General features: G+C 40.0%; 1 protein-coding gene across 1 annotated transcript; it reads left to right on the forward strand.

The window, feature by feature from the left end:
• The first annotated feature begins 17 nt into the window (after window positions 1-17).
• NKAP (NFKB activating protein) lies at window positions 18-24,139 on the forward strand. Its single transcript, XM_087859997.1, has 9 exons — window positions 18-538; window positions 2,983-3,063; window positions 11,331-11,401; window positions 11,586-11,726; window positions 14,750-14,813; window positions 16,177-16,286; window positions 16,379-16,454; window positions 17,436-17,585; window positions 21,121-24,139. Exons 1-9 carry the CDS (start codon window positions 153-155, stop codon window positions 21,293-21,295), a joined length of 1,254 nt encoding a protein of 417 aa, XP_087716123.1. The 5' UTR covers window positions 18-152; the 3' UTR covers window positions 21,296-24,139.
• The last annotated feature ends 1 nt before the right edge of the window (window position 24,140 follows it).

The following is a 24,140-nucleotide window of genomic DNA, read 5'->3' on the forward strand; positions in this document are numbered from 1 at the left end:
AGGGATTTGCCGACGTACCCGGAACTGTTTCCAAGGTTTCCTCAGGTTCGGGCGGTGGCGCGACGGCGGGTTTGGGACCAGACCAACCGAGATCTTCCTAGGCTCGCGAGAGCGCTCCCTTCTCTAGCGGCTTAGGGGATCCAGCGGCCGCGATGGCTCCGGTGTCGGGTTCGCGCAGCCCTGAGGGGGAGGCCTCGGGCTCCGGGGGAAAGCGTCGCAGTTCGTCGAGGAGCCCTAAACCCAGCAGATCCGCCCGCTCCCCGCGGGGCCGCCGCTCGCGTTCGAGCTCGCGCTCGCACTCGTGCTCTCGGAATGGTCTCAGCCATCAGCTGGGCGGCTTCAGTCAGGGGTCGCGACACCAGTCCTACCGATCCCGCTCGCGGTCACGCTCCCGGGAGCGGCCCTCTGCGCTGCGGGGCAACCCTTTCGCGTCAGCCTCCTCGACCGCGTATTATGGCGGCTACTCGCGCCCCTACGGGAGCGACAAGCCGTGGCCTAGCCTTCTGGACAAGGAGAGGGAGGAGAGCCTGCGGCAGAAGTGAGTGAGACGGGCACTGGGAGTCTGACTTGCGCTTTTCGCTCTCTGCCGGGCGCCCCTGCCTAGCCCTTCAGCCCCACCCCCCTCCCCCGACAACGCCTTTTTCCGCCCGTTTCTCCGCTTGGGTTTTCACTCGTCCTCGGGCCCCTTCTCCCCGCGCCCTGGTGTCTTCGCTGCTTCTGCCTCCTGGCTATGCAGCGGTTCCGTCGGGAGCCTCAGACCTACCCGAATTACAGTTTTCGCTTGGTTGTAGCTGTTTTATTTTGCTTACTTTTTTTTTCCAAGCGTGCTTTAATTTCGCGCTCGATTGAGCTCTTGGCAAAGGAGACCTATTAGCCCAAAATGAGCAGTGCCTCGCGCTTTGTAGGCGTACCACCGTACCTTGCTGAATGATCACACAGGTTGGAGGTGACAGGACGTGTACAGTGGAAATGTCGTGTAGCCAGTCGGGAAGGCTGGGGATGAAGAGTTTAAATCGGAGGGGAGAAGAACCCCTGAGACCAGATGATTGCATGTGGGAAAAGTGACCTGCTAAACTGTTGATTACGCTACGTGGAAAAAGGCCCTGTTCGGTGGTCTCAGTGTGACCGTGAAAACCGAGGTCAGGGTGAGATCAGGTGTCCTCTCATGAGTGCGTATTGGGTGGAAAAGTGGATAGTTTAAGAAGGAGAAAGGGAAAGGGTTATAATTATTATCGTGTAAGTCTTAATAGCTAATGGTTATTGAGTGTTAAATTCTGTCAGGCGCTGTACTAGGTGCTCTACAGGTCCCCTGTGTGTGTGTGTGTTTTTAGGATTTTTTAAATTTATTTGACAGAGGGAGAGAACAAGCAAGGGGAGCAGCAGGCAGAGGGAGAAGCAGGTTCCCCGCTGAGCAGGGAGCCCGCCCCCGGGGCCCGATCATGACCGAGCAGAAGGCCGGCGCTTAACCGGCTGAGCCACCCAGGCGCCCCTACATGTCCTCTGTGTCAAAAAAGAAATTTAAGAGTAGCACAGGCATGGAGGGGCAGGTTAAGATTCCAAAGCTGGGCGATGTCTCCATAAATCTCTTTTTTCCCCAAGAATGGGAAGTAATAAAGGATGGCGGTGAAGAGGACGGGCTCCAGAATCGGAATGCCTGAGTTTGAAGCCATGCTTTGCTGTGTAATAGTTGTATGACCTTGAGCAAGTTTCTTGAACTTCTCTGAGCTTTATTTCTTAACCATTTAAAAAGGGATAAAATTGGCGCTGAGCCTTTAGAGTTGTGATGATTTAGTTCCTGGGACATAATAATTAGTCCTTGAGTGTTAGCTATTGGGGTTTCCTGAATGGAAGCAGAAACAATAAAAAACCGTACTGAGTTAGGTTGGAGACCTACGTCTCCAAATTAAATTTTTCAGTTACCTCCTGGCTGTGTTCCTCAAAAAGCAACCAGCTTCCTACTGGACGATCCTTATCAAAAGATGTCAGAACTTCTTGGGTGAAATTTGCATTTGTACATTTAGAAGATCAATAATTTACCTTACAAGTACAGATGAAGCTGGGGGCAGCAGGGATGAGAACGTGACTGTTCTTACAGCCTGTCATACTTCCCCCTGCATATATAGTCCAAGTTGGGTTATAAGTATAACCCTTTTAGGCTCTTTCTTCAAGTGGGAAACCTGAGTCTAATTCTGCACGATTATAATCTTTTCTCCTGAATAAAGAAGTAAAAAATAGTATATTCAAGCAATCAAACCAATTTATTTTGTAAGGGGTGGGTGTGTGTGTGTAACAAACGGAATCACAAGGAGCTAAACTTTGAGGAATTGAGCCTTTGTTTTTTGTACTTTGTTTGTGAGCAAAATTAAAAGAAAAAAATGACAAACAAATTTTTCCTGTCCTCCAAGAGTAGATAGAGGATATAGTCCTTTTCCAAAAAAAGGAACTAAAGGGAAAACAGAAAAAAAAAACAAAAAACCTGTTTCTCATTGAGGACAGTTTTTGTCAAATAAAACTTTTCTTTCATTTTCAGAGCTCTCTTTATTTTCTGTTTCTAATGCTTCATTTTTATTTTCTTTATTAATTCCTGAGTTTCTGAAAACGGGTTTGACTAAATCAAAAGTAGAGATTGCTCTTTACTCTCAAAAATGTATGTAAACAAAGAAGTTATTTCCAAATATAAAACTGTTTGTGTCACATATTGCAGAAGACGAAATGAGCAATTAGGAGCTAGGTCATGCAAGAGGCAGAAGAGATGCACTTGACAACCTTTTAGGCTGTATTTCTGGCCTGGCCTCAGGCTGTCTGTAGTCTGTACCATTTGATAGTACTATCAAGAACATCAAATTACAATGAGTATACTTAATTTATTAATTTAACTTTTAAAATAGGAAAATAGGACTTAACTGGACTCCTTTGAATTGATTATATGTTTAGGAGACCATTTAGCCATGGAGTTATAATTTATATGCCTATATCTTCTAGGAGATTAAGTGAGAGAGAGAGGATTGGAGAATTGGGAGCTCCTGAAGTATGGGGACTTTCTCCAAAGAATCCAGAACCAGAGTAAGTGATTCAAAAAATACTGTTAAAAGATGTAACGTTTGTTTAAATCCAGAGACTATTGTCAAAATGTTTGTTAAATGAATAACTTTTAAGTACGGCTCACGTTTTTTCTTCTTTTTTGTGATTTATGCTATGCTACCCCCTAGAATTTAAAAACATTGAACATACCTAACGATTAAAACATGTTGCTAGTTGATTTTAACATATTAATTGTTCTTTTTATTTATTTGTTTATTTTTAAAGATCATATTTGTATTTGACAGAGAGAGAGAGAGCACAGGTAGGCAGAGCGGCAGGGAGAGGGAGAAACAGGCCCCCCAGTGAGCAGGGACCCCGACGACTTGGGCCTCGATCCCAGAACCCTGGGATTATGACCTGAGCTGAAGGCAGCCGCTTAACCAACTGAGCCATCCAGCACCCCTTAATTGTTCTTTTTAAATTGTAATTCAGGGGGGTGCTAATTTCCTATTCATAGGAGGGTTCAGTATTAAGACAAATACATTTATATTATTTTGAATTGTTTTTTCTCAACCTAATAGCAGATTGCGTGTCACATGTTAGCCTTACAAAGTGATTTTTTTTGAGTTAACAGTTGACAACATGGATGGTAGAGTAGGGTTTTCTTATATATATATCATTTGCAGATAGTGACAGTTTTACTTCTTCTTTACCAATTTGGATGCCTTTTATTTTTCTTGTCTTGTGGCTGGGACTTCAGTATTATTTTGAATGAAAGTGGCGAGAATGGACATCCTTGTCTTGTTCCTGATCTTAGGGTGAAGCTTTCAGCTTTTTACTGTTGAGTGTGATGTTAGCTGTGGGTTTGTCGTATCTGGCCTTTCTTAAGTTGAGTTATGTTTTCTCTACATTCACTTTGGTGAGAGTTTGTATCTTTGGTTGTTGAATTTTGTCAGATGCTGTTTCTGCGTCTATTGAGATGATCATAGGATTTTTATCCTTTATTTTGTTAATGTGGTATATTCCACATTGATTTGTGGATGTTGAATTATCCTTGCATTTCTGGAATAATTTCTACTTTAGTGTGGTGTATGATCTTTTTAATGTAGTATAAAATTTGGTTTACCAATATTTTGTTAAAGATTTTTGCATCTACATACATCAGGGATATTGGCTTGTAATTTTTTTTTTTTAATTTGTGGTGTCTTTGGTTTCCATATCAGGATAATGCTGGCCTCAAAGAGTGAGTTTGTTCTTTCTTCAGTTTTTTGGAATTGTTTAAGAAGTATAGGTCTTAACTCATTAAATATTTAGTAGAATTTACCTGTGAAACTGTCTGGTCCTGGAGTTTGTTTTGTTGGGAGTTTTTTGAGTAATCAGTCTATAGTGTAATCTTCCTGATTTGGACGATTGTTATGTTTCTAGGAATTTATTTCTCCTTGGTTGTTCCATTTGTTGGCACATAATTGTTCTTAGTAGTCTTATGATTTTTTTTCTATTTCTATAGTATTGGGTATAACTTATCCCCTTTCATTTTTGATTTTATTTATATGGGCACTCTTTTTTTCTTGATGAATCTAGCTGAAGGTTTTTATCAATTTTATCATTTCGAAGAACCAACTCTTAGTTTCATTGATCTTTTCTGTTGTCTTTTTAGTCTCTTTTTCATTTATTTTTCACTCTGACCTTTATTATTTTCTTCCTTCTGCTAACTTTGGGCCTTGTTCTTTTCCTACTTCCTTTAGGTAAGATTAGATTGTTTATTTGAGGTTTTTCTTGGTTCTTGAGTTGGGCCTGTATAAAATTTCTCTCGTAGAACTTCTTTTGCTGCATTTCATAGACTTTGTACTGTTGTGTTTCCATTTTCATTTGTCTCAAGGTATTTTTTTAATTTCCTCTTTGATTTCCTCATTGACCCATTGTTTGTTTATTTTTAAAGATTTATTTATTAAAGAGAGAGAGATAAAGAGCACGTGCACAAGTGGGAGGGTCAGAAGGAGAGAGAGAATTTCAAGCAGATGCCACACTGAGCACGGAGCCTGACATGGGGTTCAATCTCAAAACCCTGAGATCATGACCTGAGTTGAAACCAAGAGTCAGACGCTTAACCGACTGTGCCACCCAGGCACCCCGACCCATTGGTTATTTAATTCCATGTGTTTATGTTTTTCCAGTTTTCTCGTAATTGATTTCTAGTTTCATACTGTTGTGGTCTGAAAAGATGCTTGATATGATTTCAGTCTTCTTAAATTTATCAAGACTTGTCTTGTGGCCTAACATGGGATCAGTCCTGGAGAATATTCCATGTGCACTTGAAAAGAATGTATGTTCTGCTGTTTTTGGATAGAATGTTTTGTGTATTATCTCTTAATTCCATCTGGTCTAATGTGTTGGTCGAGGCCACTGTTTTCCTTATTGATTTTCTGTCTGAATGATCTATCCATTCATGTAAGTGGGGTGTTAAGGTCTCTTACTATTATTGTATTACTGTCAGTTTCTCCCTTCATGTCTCTTAATAATTGGTTTATGTATTAAGGTGCTCCTATGTTGGGTGCATAGGTATTTACAAATGTTATATCCTCTTGTTGAATTGATCCCTTTATCGTATGCAGTGTCATTCATGTCCTGTTACAGGCTTTGTTTTCTAGTCTGTTTTGTATGATGTAAGTATTGCTACCCCAGCGTTTTGTTTGTTTTCGTTTGCATGGAGTATCTTTTTCCATCCCTTCAGTTTCAGTCTCTGTGTCTTTAGATCTGAAGTGAGTCTCTTGTAGGCAGCTATAGATGGGTATTGTTTTTTTTAATTTATTCAGCTACTGTGTGTTTTGATTGGAACACTTAGGAAGTTTACATTTAAAGTAATTATTGATAAAAAAAAATTATTGGTAGGGGGCGCCTGGGTGGTTTAGTCGTTAAGCATCTGCCTTCAGCTCAGGGCGTGATCCTAGAGTCCTGGGATCGAGCCCCATCCTCCGCTGGGAGCCTGCTTCTCCCTCTCCCACTTCCCCTGCTTGTGTTCCCTCTCTTGCTGGCTGTCTCTCTCTCTGTTAATAAATAAAATCTTTAAAAAAATTATTGGTAGGTATGGATTTGTAGACATTTTCTTGATATTTTTCCGGTTTTTTAAAAAGATTTTATTTCTTTGTCAGAGAGAGAGAGAGTGCACAAGCAGGGGGGAGCGGCAGGCAGAAGGAGAAGCAGCTCCCTGCTGAGCAAGGAACCAGATGTGGGACTTGATCCCAGGACCCTGGGATCATGACCTGAGCTGGAGGCAGACGCTTAACCAACTGAGGCACCCAGGCGTCGCTTTCTGATTGTTTTTGTAGTTCTTCTCTGTTCCTTTGTTCTCTTGCTCTCTTCCCTTGAGATTTGGTGACTTTCCTTAGTGTTATGTTTGTATTCTTTTATTTTTTGTTTATCTATTATAGGTATTTGGTCAGTGGTTACCATGAGGTACATATATAACATCTTACGTATATAGCAATCTATTTTAAGTTAATGCCCACTTAAGCTCAAATGCATTCTAAAAACATTCACCATGTTTTATGTTTTTGACATCATATTTTACATCTTACTATTTTATGTTTCCATTGACTAATTATCGTGGGTCTAGCTGATTTTACTACTTTTGTCTTTTAACCTTCATACTAGCTATGTAGGTGGTTGATCCACTACCTTTACTCTATGTTTACCTTTACCAATGAGATTTTTCCTTTCATAATTTTCCTTTTTTAAAAAAATTTTATTATTAAGTAATCTCTACACCCAACACAGAGCTCGAACTCATAACCCCAAGATCAAGAGTTGCATGCTCCACTGACTAAGCCAGCCAGGCGCCCCTCCTTTCATAGTTTTCTTACTTGTAGTTATGATTTTTCTTTTCTACTTAAAATTAAGTCCCTTTAACTTTCTTGTAAGGCTGGTTTGGGAGTGATGAGCTTTAGCTTATGCTTGTCTGAGAAACTCCTTGTTTCTCCTTCACTTCTGAGTGATAACTTTGCTGGGTAGAGTAATCTTGGTTGTAAGTTTTTTCCTTTTAGCACTTCTCATATATCATGCTATTCTCTTCTGACCTATAAAGTTTCTTCTGAAAAACCAGCTTATACACTTAGGGTTCCTTGGTATGTAACTAGTTGTTTTCCTTTTGCTGCTTTTAAGATTCTTTATCTCTAACTGTTGACACTTTGATTATAATGTGTCTTGGTCTCTTTGGGTTCATCTCATTTGGGGGTGTTTGCTTTCTGGACTTGGATATCTGTTTCCTTCCCCAGGTTAGGGAAGTTTTCAGCTATTATTTCTTCAAATAAGTTTTCTGTCCTTTTCTCTCTCTTCTCCTTCTGGGACCACTGTAGTGTGAATATTAGTACACTTGATTTTACCCCAGAGGTCCCTTAAACTTAACCTCATTTTATTCAGTTCTTTTTGCTTTTTTGCTGTTCTGATTAGGTGGTTTCTACTACCCTGTCTTCCACATTGTTAATCTGTTCTTCTGCATTCTGTAATCTGCTTTTGATGCCCTGTATTTTTCATTTCAGTTATTGTGTTCTTTGGCTTTGATTGATTTAAAAAAATATTTTCTGTCTCTTTGTTGAATTCTCACTGTGTTCATCCATTCTTTTGAGTTCAGTGAGCATCTTTATGACCATTCATTTGAATTCCATCTGGTAGATCTCTGTTTTGTTTAGTTCTTTTTCTGAGGTTTTGTCTTGTTCTTTCACTTGGAACGTATTGTCTGTCTCCTCATTTGCGTCTCAGTGTTTGTTTCTGTGTTTTAGGTGGATCAGCTATTGTCCCAGTCTTGGAGGAGTGGCTTTATGCCCGAAGGTGTCTGTGGGGCTCAGCATAAACCCCCGCTGGTCACCCAAGCCAGGTACCCCAGGAGTATCTCTTTTGTAGGCTGTGTGCTCCCTCTTGTGGCTGGTCACGATTGGTGCAGACTCACTGATATGTGGGGCTGTTTACTGGTGCAGCTGTCGGCTAGGCTTGACTATGACTACTGTGGGTATGCTGGTGAGTGGGACAGGCTTCTGGCCTGTCTGATTGACAGGCCTGGTTGCAGCTGGTGTGGGCATGCTGGTGTGTGGGGCTGGCCCTTGGCACAGCTGGCTATAAGGCCTGGTCGTGAGCTGCATGAGCACTGTTGAGTAGGGCAGGCTTTCGGTGCAGCTGGCTGCAAGGTCCAGCTGCGACTGATGCAGATACTCTAGTGTGTAGGACTGGGCCTCCATGGCAGGAGCCCTTAGGTGGAGGGTGTGCTGGTCCTGGCTAAGGATGTCTGGTATGTATGGTGGGTGGGGAGCTGCTAGAGAGGAGTGCCAGGCCAGGGTGGGTAGGTGGGTGGGGTGAGTCTTCTTGGGCTGACAGTAGATAGAGAGTGTCAGAAATGGCACCCGCCAGTGCTGGACCAGCTAGATGTAAGGGAAGTAAAAAGAAAATGGGGCCCGCCAATGCTTCTTTCCCTGGAAAATGTTTAGACAGATCCCTGCCCCTCCACACACAACCTAAACTTAGTCTCCGTGGATCTCCTTCACCTCTAACCTAGGTACTCTCCAAACTAATGCCTCTGCACTGGTGTGGCCTTTAAGAGGGAAGTCTCAGTTTCCCACCGCCCTCTGGCTCTCCCAGACATAAGCCCCACTTGTTTTTAATTCCAGACGTTATGGGTGCTCATCTTTCTGGTACAGGTCCCTCAGGCTGTGGAGGCTGATGTGGAACGCAGATCTCTTATTTCTCAGTGAGGGACTCTACAGTTATGATATTCCTTCTGCTGTTGGTCGTCATGCGGAGGGTATAGGTCCTGACTAGACTGTGTCTCTGCCCCTCCGACCCTTCTTGGTGTGGCTTTTTCTTTATATTCTTAGTTACATATGATCTGTTCTGCTAGTCTTCAGTTCATTCTCAGAGATAGTTGTTCTATATGTAGTTGTAGATTTTGGTGTGTCTATGGAAGGAGGTGAGCTCAGGATTTTCCTACTCCACCATGTTGATACCCTCTCCTATACTACATTTTCTTCATCTACTCATCCCTCCATAGACACTTGGGTTGTTTCCATATCTTGGCTATTGTAAATAATGTTGCAGTGAACATGGGAGTGCATATATCTTCAAGTTAGTGTTTTTGTTTTCTGTGGATAAATACCCAGGAGTGGAATTGCTGGACCATATGGTAGTTGTAATTTTAATTTTTAAGGAACTTCCATACTGTTTTCCATAGTGGCTGCACCAATTTACATTCGCACCTACAGTGTGAAAGGGTTCCCTTTCTTCCACATCTTCACCAACACTTGTTATTTCTTGTCTTTTTGAGAATGGCCATTCTAACAGGTGAGGTGTTATCTCTTTCTGATTTTGATTTACATTTCTCTGATGATTAGTGATATTGAACATTTTTTCATACACTAGTTACCCGTTTATATGTTTTTGGAAAATGTCTATTCAGATCCTCTACCATTTTTTTTTTTTTTTTTTTGAGAGAGCGAGCATGTGTGCATGAGGGGGAGGTTGGGGGAGGACAGAGGAAGAGAGAGAATCTTAAGTAGACTTCACACTCAGTGCAGAGCTTGAAGCAGACTCTGTCTCATGACTCTGAGATCATGACCTGAGCCGAAATCAAGAGTCGGATGCTTAACTGACTGAGCCACCCAGGTGCCCGTTACCTTTGTTTTTAATGGGAAATCTAAAAACCAGGGCACCTGGGTGGCTCAGTCACTTAAGTATCTGCCTTTGGCTCAGGTCATGATTCCAGAGTCCTGGGATCAAGCCCCATGTGAGGCTCCCTGCTCAGCGGGAGAGTCTGCTTCTCCTCTTCCCTCTGCCACTTACCCCGCTTGTGCTGTCTTTCTTGCTTACTCACTCTCTCAAATAAATAAATAAAATCTTTTTTAAAAAATCTAAAAACCATTGCAACAACTGAGAGGTGAGGGAGCTAACTGCCTATGTTTTCTTCTAGGTGTTTTTTGTTTTCTAGTCTTTAATCCATTTGAGTTAATTTATGTGTATGGTGTAAGATAGTGGCTCAGTTCTGTACTTTTACATATGGCTGTCCAGTTTTTCCAGCACCATTTATTAAATAGGCTGTTTATTCACTGTATATTCTTTACTCCTTTGTCATAGATTAATTGCCCGTATATGCATAGGTTTCTTTTTGGGCTCGCTATTCTGTTCCCAAAGGGATTTTTAAAAATGAATATACCAATACAGTTTTGTTTATTTAGTTTTCTTTTTTTAAGATTTTATTTTTAAGTAATCTTTTTTTTTTTTTAAGATTTTATTTATTTATTTGACAGAGATAGAGACAGCCAGTGAGAGAGGGAACACAAGCAGGGGGAGTGGGAGAGGAAGAAGCAGGCTCATAGTGGAAGAGCCTGATGTCGGGCTCGATCCCATAACGCCGGGATCACGCCCTGAGCCGAAGGCAGATGCTTAACCGCTGTGCCACCCAGGCGCCCCTAAAGATTTATTTTTTTAATATATTCTTTGAAGATGTTATTTATTTATTCATAAGAGAGAGAGAGAGAAGCAGGGTCCCCGCAGAGCGGAGAGCCCAATGAGGGACTTGATCCCAGGACCCCAGGATCATGACCTGTGCCAAAGGCAGATGCCCAACCGACTGAGCCACCCAGGAGCCCCAAAGATTTATTTATTTTAAGAGAGAGAGCAACTGGGGGGGGGCCGAGGGAGAGGGAGCAGACTCCCCACTGAGCATGGAGCTGGATGTGGGTCTCGATCCTAGGACCCTGAAATCATGACCCTAAGCCAAAACCAAGAGTCAGCCATTTAACTGACTGAGCCACCCAGGTACCCCATCCTCTTCTAAACTATTACAGAATTTTAATAGTACTCATTTTCAGAATTATCTGTAATAGAATGAAATCTCTTTATATTGTAGAGTGTTAGGTGGCTCTTGCTCTGGGGACAGAATGGTTGCTGCTCTACCATATGTCCTTTATACACATAGAATAAAAGAAGTCTTCCTTTGATCTTCCTATCTCTAGTTTTTTCCATCTTGCCTTATGGTTCCATACATTTGCCCTGTGGCTTCTTCTGAAAATTAAATCTTACATGTTGCTTTCAGTTTGAATAGTGTTTTGTAAACTCTAAAGCATAATGTAAGCATAGGTGATTATTATATTATTTTGAAGGTAGTAGACCCTTGAACTATACCCTTACAAAGTTATTCCAGTGTTTGCTTTTAATGGCTCTTGGACAATCGGTGTCATTACTGAAATTTTTTGATTCCGTATTTTTATACTCCATGATTCATATTTTGTCACTTTCCTGATTCTTACAACCATCTTCTTTAAATTCAGCTCTGATGAACACACACCAGTGGAGGATGATGAGCCAAAGAAGAGCACCAGTTCAGCTTCTACTTCAGAAGGTATTTTTTTAAATACTCCAGGGCTGCTGAATTGAGAAGTGGAAAAAAATGTTTACAAATAGTCGAGCAGTAGCCTTTGCTTTTACTCAAGTTGCCTGTCATCGTTCTTTTTCAGTATTTCAAATACAATAAAATTGATCATCGTAATACTTAGAAGTTAATTTTATGTTTGTACTTTATGTAGAAGAAAAGAAGAAGAAGAAGAAGTCTAGTCGTTCGAAAGAAAGGTCCAAGAAAAAGAGAAAGAAAAAGTCCTCTAAAAGAAAACACAAGAAGTATTCTGATGACAGCGACAGTGACTCTGACTCTGACTCAGACTCCAGTGGTAAGAAGGCCAGCATCGCTCTGCAAGCCTGGCTTCAGAACTCGTTTTACTTTGTAAAACTTATTTCAGAGGAAGGTTAAGCACGAGAAGGGTAGCCGAGAGTAGTGGAGCACTCGCTGACGTTGTGCCAGGCTACCCGCGAAGCGCTCGGTGTTCATCGGTGCTGTTCAGTCCACACGTAACTCCAGACCGCATCTGAGCGATGGGGAGATGAGGCGCAGAGCAGGTTGCGATCCCGCACTCGGGCTCGCGCAGCTGAGATTCGGACCGAGCAGTGTGACTCTAGATGGGTGGCGTGTAGCCGAAGGAGGCACGGGGCGGCGAACCGAGGCGGGGTCCGGCTGGGAGACATGTGGCAGCAAAGCTAGCCGTACAGGGCCGCGTCAGCCCCGGGGAGCAGCTCTCTTGTGTCATTCTGACACTCAGTGGGCACCTCTGTGCCATTTTCAAAAAGGCACACCGCAGAGGACCCCCTTCAGGCTGGCAGCTGATTTATGGAAGACACCCCCCCCCCACCGTGGGCTGGTGCCTCACAGAAAGCCTTTTTGTGCCCTCTCCTGGCTGATGATTGACAGAGGGTGCCACCTCTGGGGACACATTACATAAAGGTGTCTTTTCCTCTGATGTCACCTGGGTCTCCTGGCTCCCGTTGTTAACTTTTTCCCCCTCACTGCTGGAAGAGTGAACTGCCTTTTTTTTTTTTTTTTAAGATTTATGATTTATTTTAGAGCGAGAGTGTGCAGGTGTGCAAGTGGGGGGAGGGGCAGACGGAGAGAATCTCAACCTGACTCCCCACTGAGCATGGAGCCTGACACGGTCTGATCCCACAGGCCATGAGATTATGACCTGAGCTGACACAAAGAGTCAGACACTTAACCGACAGCCATCCAGGCACCCCTGAGTGAACTTTTTTAGAGCACAAATGTGAGCACATCTGTCCCCTACTTAAAAATCCTTCAGAAGCTCTCTTATAGCCTTCAGGGTAAAGTTAGGACCCTGATTGATCCCTCTCTAATCACACATGCCCTGTCACTCTTACAGCATCCTCTGTAGCCTGAGAACTACTTTCTTTCTTTTTTTTTTTTTTTAAAGATTTTATTTATTTATTCGACAGAGAGAGAGACAGCCAGCGAGAGAGGGAACACAAGCAGGGGGAGTGGGAGAGGAAGAAGCAGGCTCATAGCAGAGGAGCCTGATGTGGGGCTCGATCCCATAACACCGGGATCACGCCCTGAGCTGAAGGAGACGCTTAACCATTGTGCCACCCAGGCGCCCCTGAGAACTACTTTCTGTCTCCTTAGTATTCCGTGTTCTTTCTCTTGCTTCTGTTACTTGATGCAGACAGTCCATCTGCCTACAATGCCAGTCTCTCCCTGCACGCGTCCTGGCTTACTCACTTCAACAATGGGCATGCGGTACTTGTGTAATAAAACCGATTTTTTTTTTTTTTTTTTTTTTTAAGATTTTATTTATTTGACAGAGATAGAGACAGCCAGTGAGAGAGGGAACACAAGCAGGGGGAGTGGGAGAGGAAGAAGCAGGCTCCCAGCGGAGGAGCCCGATGTGGGACTCGATCCCGGAGCGCCGAGATCACGCCCTGAGCCGAAGGCAGACGCTTTAACGACTGCGCTACCCAGGCGCCCCAATAAAACCGATTTTAAAAAGAACTAGCTTTGGGGCGCCTGGGTGGCACAGCGGTTAAGCGTCTGCCTTCGGCTCAGGGCGTGATCCCCGCGTTGTGGGATCGAGCCCCACATCAGGCTCCTCTGCTATGAGCCTGCTTCTTCCTCTCCCACGCCTCCTGCTTGTGTTCCCTCTCTCGCTGACTGTCTCTATCTCTGTCAAATAAATAAATAAAATCTTTAAAATAAATAAATAAATAAATAAATAAATAAATAAATAAATAAATAAATAAATAAAAAGAACTAGCTTGGGGCACCTAGGTGGCTCAGTCAGTTAAGCGTCTGCCTTCGGCTCAGGTCATGATCCTGGGGTCCTGGGATTGAGCTCCAAGTTGGGCTCCCTGCTCAGAGGAGAGTCTGCTTCTCCCTCTCCCTCTGCCCTTCCCCTCTGCTCATGCTCGCTCTCTTGTGCTTTCTGTCTCTCTCTCACTTAAATAAATAAATAATTTAAAAAATCTTAAAAAAGAACTAGCTTAAGAGTCACCATTCCTTAACCACCCTCACCAAACCAGCTTGATAATGAGACTTCTCTGTATGCCGAGAGCACCCCATGCTTCCCTGTATCGCTCCAGATTCTGTTTGTCTCTTTACCTCTGTCTCCTCCATTAGACTGAACTCCTAGAAAGCATGTCCCTGGCCCCAAACACATACGGTTTTTTTCTTTTTTCATCATGAAAATACTCAAACATTAGAAAATAAGGAAAATAGTATAATATCTAGATATATATATATTTATCACTTGGATTTTAACAGTTTTTTAGTATTTTGACATTTGCTTTAAGTATCATTTTTTTTGTTGAGATATTCAAAGTAAATTAGAAATATCACACTGCTACCTTAAAGATTTCTGTGTACATCTCTAATAAACAATGACATTTTCCTACTTACCCCCATACTATTATCTCACCTAGTAAACTTAATAATACTACTCTGTATCACTGAAGACTTAGTATAACTTTAATTTCTGTGTCCCTGGTGCCTAGCACGTATCCTGATGAGTAGCAATAAATGTTTGAATTAATTAATTTCTCTAACAACAAATAGGGCAGCAATAGGATTTTTTTAAATAAATTAGATTTATTTATTCTAGTGAGAGAGAGATGGTGAGCAGGGGGAGGGGCAGAGGGTGAGGGAGAATCTCAAGCAGACTCCATGCTGAGTGCGGAGCCTGATGTGGGGCTCAGTCCCAGGACCCTGAGATCATGACCTGAGCCGAAATCAACATTTGGATGCTCCACAGACTGCCCAGGTGCTCCAGCAATAGGATATGTATCTACTCAAAATTACTGGGGTTTTAAAGTTAAACTTTTGTTTTTAATTAAAATGTGCTTTAATTTGCAGATGAAGATACAAAAAGAAGAGCAAAGAAAGCCAAGAAAAAGGAAAAGAAGAAGAAACATAGATCGTCAGTTTGCTTTTCAATTTTTATCTTAGAAAAGTTAAAATATATATAAAGTTACATAAAATAAAGTAATAAGTAAATAATGATAAATAAAATAATGTAATGATCCCGCATGTAGCCGTCATCCAGCTTAATAATTTCAGCTCCTGGACAATCTGCACTGTCCCCCCCCCCCCCCCATTATTTCAAAACCAATCCCTGATATCATTTTGTCCATAAACCAGCATGTTTCTCTAAAAGATAGGCATTCTTTTTAAAAAAACATAACCACAATACTGTTTTCGTGCCTAAGATATTTAGCAATAATTCCTCAATTCTCAGCAGGTTTTTATACAGTTTATTTAAATCTGGACCCAAATAATGCCCATAAATTGTGATTGGTTGATGTGTCTCTTATTAGTTGGTTCCCTTTCCCTTTTTGTTCTTGCAATTTATTTGTTAAAGAAACTGAATCATTTACCTATAGAGTTTCCTGCAGTATAGATTTTGCTGATTATATTTAATTTTTTTATTTCTTTATTTTTAAAGATTTTATTTTTAAGTAATCTCTACACCTAATGTGGGGCTCGAACTCAGGACCTCAAGATCAAGAGTCACATGCTCCACTGTCTGAGCCAGCCAGACGCCCCTGACTATATGTTTATGGTGTGCTTTTAACATGTTCTTTGTCTTCTCTATTTCCTATATATTGATAGTAAGGTCTAGAGATTTGATGAGGTTCAGATTTGAGTCTTTGGCACACATACTTCATAGGTGGTGCCATGTACTTTGTCAGGAGGCAGATAATGTCTGGTTGTCTCTTGTATTAATCGCCATGGATGGTCATTGCCTAGATCCCCTATTTCATTAGGGGTTGCAAAGTCGTGATAGTCTAATTCTGGCTTTTTTTTTTTTCTGGCTTGCTTTCTTCATTTATTAGGTAGAATAATTCTGTAAGAGAAACCCACCCTCATCAACTGTTTGGTTACTCTGAAGTACAGTTTATATAGGAAAGACAGGATAATTTTTTTTAACTTTTTTTGTTTTATGAGTTTTCAAAATAATGAGTTGGACTGTTTTAGTATCATTATGAACCCAAGGATTCAAACTATTGATGCTTAAATTAGTAAGAACTGTTTTTTAAACTGCTTTATTATCTTTTTGCAACATGAGGACTGTATTTCATTGTCCCCTTGAGGGATCTTTTTTATAGTGAAACATGATTTGGTTAAATAAGTTAAAAGATCTTTTAATTAAAATTCTGCTCTAAAAATTTTAATCAGCTGAGAACTTAAATCATTTTCAGCAGTCTTTCATTGCCTTAAAAAAATGAGATTCTCTTTAATGTGGAACTATTAAGTGTATTTGTATCAAATTATAATTACAGGAAGAAATACAAGAAAAAGAAGACTAAGAAGAGTAGAAAAGATTCCAGTGATTCAAGCTCTAAAGAGTCCCAGGAAGAGTTTCTGGAGAATCCCTGGAAGGATCGATCAAGTAGGTTCTTCTGGTAGACTTTGACTCAGAACAGATAAAACGTTAAGTGATTAGTCAAAATGTGACTCTGTTTCTGAACATCTTTCCTGCAGAGCCTGAAGAACCCTCAGATTTAATTGGCCCAGAGGCTCCAAAAACACTTGCCTCTCAGGATGATAAACCTTTGAAGTAAGTAACAGTGTATTTAAAATATCTAAAGTATCTTCCTAAAAGTATGGCCCTAACTTGCCTTTCCAGCTGTATCTCCCTCTATGTCCTTATTTACATGCCAGGTTCCAGCTGAGCTGAACTAAAACTTCCCTGTATTTACTGTGCACTTTCCCACATCATGCCTTGTTTACCTTATGTCTTCAACATGCCTTCACTTCTTTTCCCTGCCCTCATTTCATCACTACTCCCAATTTCTTCCTGTTAAAATCCTTACCATCTTTCAAAGCTCTTTTCAAAAGGAGGGATCATGTGCTGATTCCTAGGACCTTTCCTCCATGAGTAGATGGGTTTCCTACCCCTCTTTAATCCTCTAGTCCTCACAGTATTTTCTGTTTCTTTTGTGCAATATTTTATATATTCTACATTGTATTGCATTTACGTCCCCATCAGTATATAAATTCCATAAGAACAGAGATTATTTTTGTATTATAAGCCTTCAGTTTAATAGGTATTCAAGATGCAGTCAATGAACTAAATGAAGAGATGGTAGTTTTTAAAGTCCTCTCGACTGAAAGTTAATAGATAATTGTTACTGTATAGCATTATTACTGGTTATAAGTCTAAAAAGTATGTTAATTTGAGATATATTATTTCTCTTTTTTTTCCTGAAAGGGAAAAAGGGAAAAGGAATTCACTGGAGGCAGAAGCCGTAAAGGCAGTGCCTGTAGGGATAAATTGATCTATAATTGTAAACCATTAATATAGACTCACTAACATCAGTTCTTTTGTTCTTCCAAAGCATGTCTGTATTCCTGGGTTAGTTAGGTAGGTCAGAGTGCAATGTTCACTAATTAAAGTAATTCACATTGGGCTTCCCAGCATGCTGCCACTCTGCAACTGTTATTTTGTGCTGTTTTCTGAGAGAAAATCTTTTTGTGCTCTCTTGAGATGATGAGCTTTTTATAATGAACCTTTTCTGAATTCTGAATTACTTTGTAGCTATGGCCATGCGCTGTTACCTGGTGAGGGTGCAGCTATGGCTGAATATGTAAAAGCGGGGAAACGTATCCCAAGAAGAGGTGAAATTGGCTTGACAAGTGAAGAAATTGCATCATTTGAATGCTCGGGTTATGTAATGAGTGGTAGCAGGTAAGTTATTGGCATCGAGGTCAGTTTCTATGATTAGATCTTTTCCTTTCTCACTACCAGAATTATATTTTGGTAATTGATTTTCATTAAGTGATCATTTCCAATGAAAAGTAGAGTATAAATTTTGGTATAATATTGGTTTTGTTAGTATAAACATGGTTGTCTAAAATTCCAAGTATATGTGCAACTCAGCCTCAAAATCAACTGCCTCTCCAACTTAAGAATCAGTCTTTTCAGTGTCCTTTCTTAGTTTGTATTTTGGTACTGATAGTTTGTCTTCTGGAGGACATAGTTAATTCAGTTGTGTATCACTGCCCCATGAGGAATGTGGCATTCTGGTCGTAGGAAATCATTTTCATGAGACGGTGTTTCCTGTTTTCTGAGTTTGCCTCTAGTTCACTGTAGAGTCAGAGAATGTGGACTCTCTAATTCTCTGTGGACTCTGAGAATGAAGAGCAGAAAAGGATTATGATAGCGTGGGGAAATGAATATAAAATTGTGGAAGAAAAAGCAAAGTACCAGGAAGAATGAGGAGAGTGAACTAATAGGGCATCAGTGCCAAGATCAAACTGAATTTTGGATTTTTAAAAATTTTATGAATTTTTAAAAGTAGGTAGATATGTTAAAATAAAGTTGGAGGCAGATATTTGCAAAACCCCTGAAGCACCTTCAGAATCTTGGAATTCGGAGGACCAGCACAATAAGACAAAAAGAAATGAGAGTCATAAGCATTGGAAAGGAGCATACTCATTTTTTGTGAATGATGTGATTTTTTTTTTACATAGAAAATCCTAAGGAATCTTCAGATAATTCTGAATAATAGGAGGGTTTAGTAAATGGTTGGATATAAGGTTAATACATGAAAATAAGTTGCATTTCTATGCACCAGTAAACAGTTAGAAATGTAATTAAATTAAAAAACAACATTTATAATAGTATCAGAGAATATGAAGGATTTAGGAATAAATCTTAACAAGAAATGTCCAAGACCTCTACAGGGAAAACTAGAAAACATTATTAAGAGACATTAAAGGGGTACCTGGGTGGTTCAGTCGGTTAAGCATCTGACTCTTGGTTTTGGGTCAGGCCGTGATCTCAGGGTTGTGAGATTGAGCCCCGTGTTGGGCTCCGCACTCAGCGGGGAGTCTGCCTGAGATTCTTTCCCTTTCCCTCTTCCCCTCCCCCACTCATGCTCTCTCTGTCTCTCTCAAATAAATAAATCTTTTAAAAAAAGACATCAAAGAAGGCTTAAATGGAGAGATACCATGTTCATATAGAGAGACAATATGTAAAGTTGTTTTCCCCAAATTGATCTGTATATTCGGTGTAGTTCCAGTTAGACTCACAGCAGAGTTTTATATGAAACTTAATCTTTTTTTAAAATTTTATTTATTTGTTTGGCAGAGAGAGAGCACAAGCAGAGGGAGTAGCAAAGGGAGAGGGAGAAACAGGCTCTCCACGGAGCAGGGAGCCCAGTGCGGGGCCTGATCCCAGGACCCTAGGATCATGACCTGAGCCAAAGGCAGATGTTCAACTGACTGAGCCACCCAGGCACCCCAATAAGATGGTTCTAAAATTTATGTTAGACTAGAGGGCCAAGAATAGCCCAGTCACCTTTGAAGAAGAGCAGGAAGATGAGATTTGCCCTACCATATATGAGGACTTACTATGAAGCTTACAGAACTTTAGAAAGTATAGGAGAACAAATGAATTGTTCAGTGGGATAAAATACGAAGCTCGGGGGCAGAGCCATACATGTGTGAACTTAGTTATATGAAAGAGATTGCATGTCCGATCATTGGGGAAAGAAGGAACTATTCAGTAAATGGAGTAGGAGAAAAATGGTTATCCATTTGGAAAAAGATTAAAGTAGAACCCTGCATCACCATATTTAAAACTCAGTGCAAGTAGGGGTGCCTGGCTGGCTCACTAGAGCATGCGACTCTAGATCTCAGGGTTGTGAGTTCAAGCCCCACACTGAGTGTGGAGCCTACTTAAAAAAAATTTTTTTTAATGAAGAAAAAAATCAGTGCAGCTAGAATAAGGATTTAAATGTCAAAAACAACTTTAACACTCTTAGTGTAAAATATAAGTGGATATCTAATAGATCTTGGGGTAAGAAAGTATTTCTTAAGGAAGACTCCAAAAAATGTACTAATCATAAAATAGTGATAATTTGCCTAAGTTAAAAGAAACAACTTTTGTTCATCAAAAGACATCTTAAAATAAGTAAAAAGACAAGTTTTAAGCTGGGATAAGATTTTACAACTGATAGTTATTAGTATTGAGAATATTTAAAGAATACCTACAAACAACCCAAACGAAAAATGGGAAAATGACACAAGCATTTGTTAGAAGAAGAAAAATATATGGTCTACACATACATAAAAAGATGTTCATTACCGTTGGAAATGGAAATCAAGAACATGCTGAAATACCATTTTACATCTATTTGATAGACAAAGGTTCAGAGTTCTAACAATACCAAGCACTGGAGAAGATGTCGATGTACAGGATCTCTTCAGTATTGCTAGTGGTGATATAAATTGGTACAACGACTTTGGAAAACAGTCTGACATCATCTTGGAAAGTTGAGCATTCGTAAACTTTATGTTCCCGAAGCTCCATTCCTAGATACCCAAGAGAAAATCTTTCCCATGTACTAGGAGACATGTACATAGATGTTTTACAACATTGTTCGCATAGCATTTTGTGTTTCAAATAAACTCCACTGTACCGTGAGCCACCTTAAATACATTTTCATCTCCTTGTCTTTCCATCCTTCCGCTCCCCCGCCTTCACACTAATCTTGAATGATTCTCCCCTCTTTTCCTTACTCAGTTTTCTCTATTTTTCTAGACACAGGCCAAGCCTTATATCGAACTGACTTTGTAAGATTGGGTTACATATGCCTAAAAGAGTTTCATGGAGTTTTCCCTCTAAGTTAGCAGACCTTTTGAAGATAATGTAATAGTTTCCCTCTGCCCCCTATACTTTCCTGATCTGGCCCTTGAGATAAATCTCTTCTTTGAGCTGCTACTGGATTCTAAGAAAATTAAATCCACTCACAGAACTCATCAAAAAATTCTATTGTAGTATTAGACCTGTTCCTTTTGGTTGTATGATAAATTAGAACCGTGAGGAAGTTACACCTGATTGATGACAACTTAAACCTTTCTTCTGTCCCACTGTCAGTTCCCCGAAGGCAAATTCTGCATATCACATAGGAAGTTTAATAATTTGCTAGTTTCTGGTTGTTTTAGTAGAAACAACAGAACTAGACTTAGGCCCTTAGTATTTGAAATTAATAACATTCATGATGTTGACAGAACATCAGATCATTATTTGAATACTGGAAGTGAATCAAAGGACACATTGGCAGATAAAATGAATGATCTTTTGAAAATCCACCCCATTACCAGAACAATTTCTATTTGTCAGTTTTTTAAATAGACCACTCTGTATTAAGGATTAGTGAGGAAGTACTATGAGAATAATTACTGAGAAATTAAGCCAAAAATAAAATTATCTCCAGGCATCGCCGAATGGAGGCCGTGCGACTGCGGAAAGAAAACCAGATCTATAGTGCTGACGAGAAGAGAGCCCTGGCGTCCTTTAACCAAGAAGAGAGGCGAAAGAGAGAAAACAAGATTCTGGCCAGTTTTCGAGAGATGGTATACAGAAAAACTAAAGGGAAAGATGACAAATAAGGATTTTCTGGTTGTTCAGCAGACATTTTTAACAAAAAAAAGTCTGGGTTCCATATATACATACAAAAAGATTACTATGATCTGAAAAAGCTTTACAGTGCTACTGTGCCTTCTATTTAATTCTTTCAGTCCTTCAATAAAAAGCTGCTTATTGATATAAGTTTAGCAAGTTCTTTGGGTTATTTTTGGATTGACCATAATAACTTTCTGGTTTAAAAATCCAAATTACAAATAAACCATACTGCACTTGGGGAGGTGACATTGAGAGAAAGAGTCAGTAAGATGAGAAACTTAACTCTCACACCATGGGACAGTGCTACTGTTAGCGCTACATGATGCCCATTCCCCACCCCCCACCCAAACTGAACTTGTGGGAATTCGTCATTCCTCTATGTTGAACGTGTTATAAATGGACTTGATAGAAACATACAGGAGGCCACTTTTGTTAACAAGGTGAAGGCATTGCTGAAAAAAGCAAATCTGGAATTTGAAGATTGACTTGTATAATATATAGTCTGCCCTGGAAATAATGTATTTTGGTTTTAATTCCTACCTCTACCCCAAATCCAACAAACAAGCCAAAAAGCAAACTAACCCACAGACTTACTGAGTTGAAAATGTGAATGTTAGTGTTTTAAGTTCTTAAAAGATTACTTAAAAATGTTTCTTCAAATATAAAATATTGGGAATGTACTGTTGTGCCAATGTAAGTACATTATTTCCATCTGAGCTACACTTAGATCGTTATTTGAATACTGGAAATGAATGGGAGTCAACTATGGTTAGGAGTTTAATAGGGAAAAATATATTGAAGCATTGGTTTTAATTTAGTTGTTTTATAAGGATGAAGTTAAAATGATATTAAACGTATTTTAAGTCTGTCCTTTATGTAATAAGCATATTTCATTTTAAACATTGTTAAATGTTCCCATTTATTTTTTACATCTGTCATTCAGTTTAACTTTGTATAGAACCCCTCACTTTATCACTTTTTTATGGCTATATTGACTTTTAAGTTTGGGAGAAATGGAAAATTCTGGGACTAGCAGTTCATGATCTTTTTTCTTCCCATTATTTTGTTCAATTTGAGTTGTCAGGTCACAAGAGTGAAGAGAAAGGGGGCAGTGGAAGTTTTGGCTGTTCTTGTTAAGGTTGTTTTGAGCTGTGTTATTATGTGTCTAGAATAAATCTAAATTACCTGGGGGGTGAGGAAGTTCTAACTCTGTGGTTATAAAATGTCCTCTCTCCCTGTAATAGTTTAAAGTGTTTTTTTCCAAAGTTTTAAAATAGGGCAGTCATATTTCAAAGTATAGATAAAAAGTTTTACTGTTTAACATATGTTCTAGAAAAGTGTCTACCTTTAACCCACAACTAAGGAACTAAACCATCTGGCGTGTAGCAACATTTATGACCCCTGAATCTGAAGTGATTTCTTTCTTTCATTGTTGCTGCCTAACCTGATAAATACCTTGTTTTCCAAAAGGTAAAAGGAAGCTAGATTCCAAATTTATGAGTTATAATCCATCTGCTTCCCTGTGTAATAAAACCTAAATTTATAATCCCTATTTAAGAATTTTGTTCTCTAAGAACATTATTTTTTGTTATTGGTTCCTAGAGACTGAATGAGTCTACACTCTTACTTTCAGTAGGCAAAGCTAAGTGCAACAACTCTGTGATATAGGATTATTGTGGGTTTTTATTGGATTCTCCTGTGTCCTCCACAGAGGAGATATTCAGTAAATGAAAGAAAACATAATATATTTCAGAACTTTGTCATTTCTTTCATCAGGGTTTATTCAGGAAAAATCTGCCAAAGAACAGCTTCAGTAGCATGTTCTTTGGGAAAGAGGAAGGTAGAATAAAAGGGCTAAAAGTATTTTATTTTGAGCTCATGAGAGTTACTGCTTCAAACTGTGTTGAGTCGTCTGAGCCATAAGTCCAATAGGAGGGCTGTTGTATTTGAATATATGTTTTGTTCTTCAGGAAGACTTACCTAGTTTTCCACCTCCTTGCCTGTTGTTCAGATAAGATTTTCCCATCTTTTATGTTTATTGCACAAATGTAACAGTTAAAAAAAGAAGAAAGAAAAATTACAGTCTTACACATCAGTTGTCTTTAGTATTCTGTGTTCCCTTCCAGTGTTTGTCTGCATAAATATGTATTTGACATACCTGTAAGTAATCACCCATAATGTAATCTTGTCTTTGGTGTTTTAAACCTTTGCAGTCAGGCAAGACAGCCTCACAGGGATGGTAGGAACAAGTGATGATCTGGTGTGAGGATGGAAAGAAGACCAGAAATAAGTAAGGGTGGCAATCAGAGCTTCCCTGTTTGATTGCCTCCTATCTTGAAGCCACCCTGCGGCCATCAACGGTTGTGATGCTGTGTGGTACGCAGCGCACCCAGTTTCAGAGTATTGGAGTGTATTAGTTAACAGTAAGGCTTAACTCACAGTAAGTGAAGGGCTCTGTGAGTAGGGAAATCTTTAGACTGCTTATATTATGAGCTATAGAGCTATTGCATTTTTCTTTTCCCCAGTTATGCCCATTAAAGAGGTGTGTCTACTAGAGAATTAGGCTCAAACGGGGAACAAGCAGCCAAGTATCACTCTCAGTTTAGTGTGACAGGTGAATTTTAGCAAATCTCTAAACCTGGCTTCTGTACCTGTAAGACTCAAGTGATGTAGACAGTGTTGGGAAAAACCACTTAGAAATGGAAAACAACTTACTGGTTACTCTGCTAATGTGATGGAAGTTGCCAAATGGAAAATGAATGAATGCAAAAAAAAATACAGCTGGATTGTTTGCCACAAGTTTATTATTCAATAAATATTCTGTGGTTTGAT

The sequence above is a fragment of the Ursus americanus genome, chromosome X (genome assembly GCF_024610735.1).
Source record: "Ursus americanus isolate L20-20 chromosome X, mUrsAme1.1.p, whole genome shotgun sequence".
NCBI lineage: Eukaryota > Metazoa > Chordata > Mammalia > Carnivora > Ursidae > Ursus > Ursus americanus.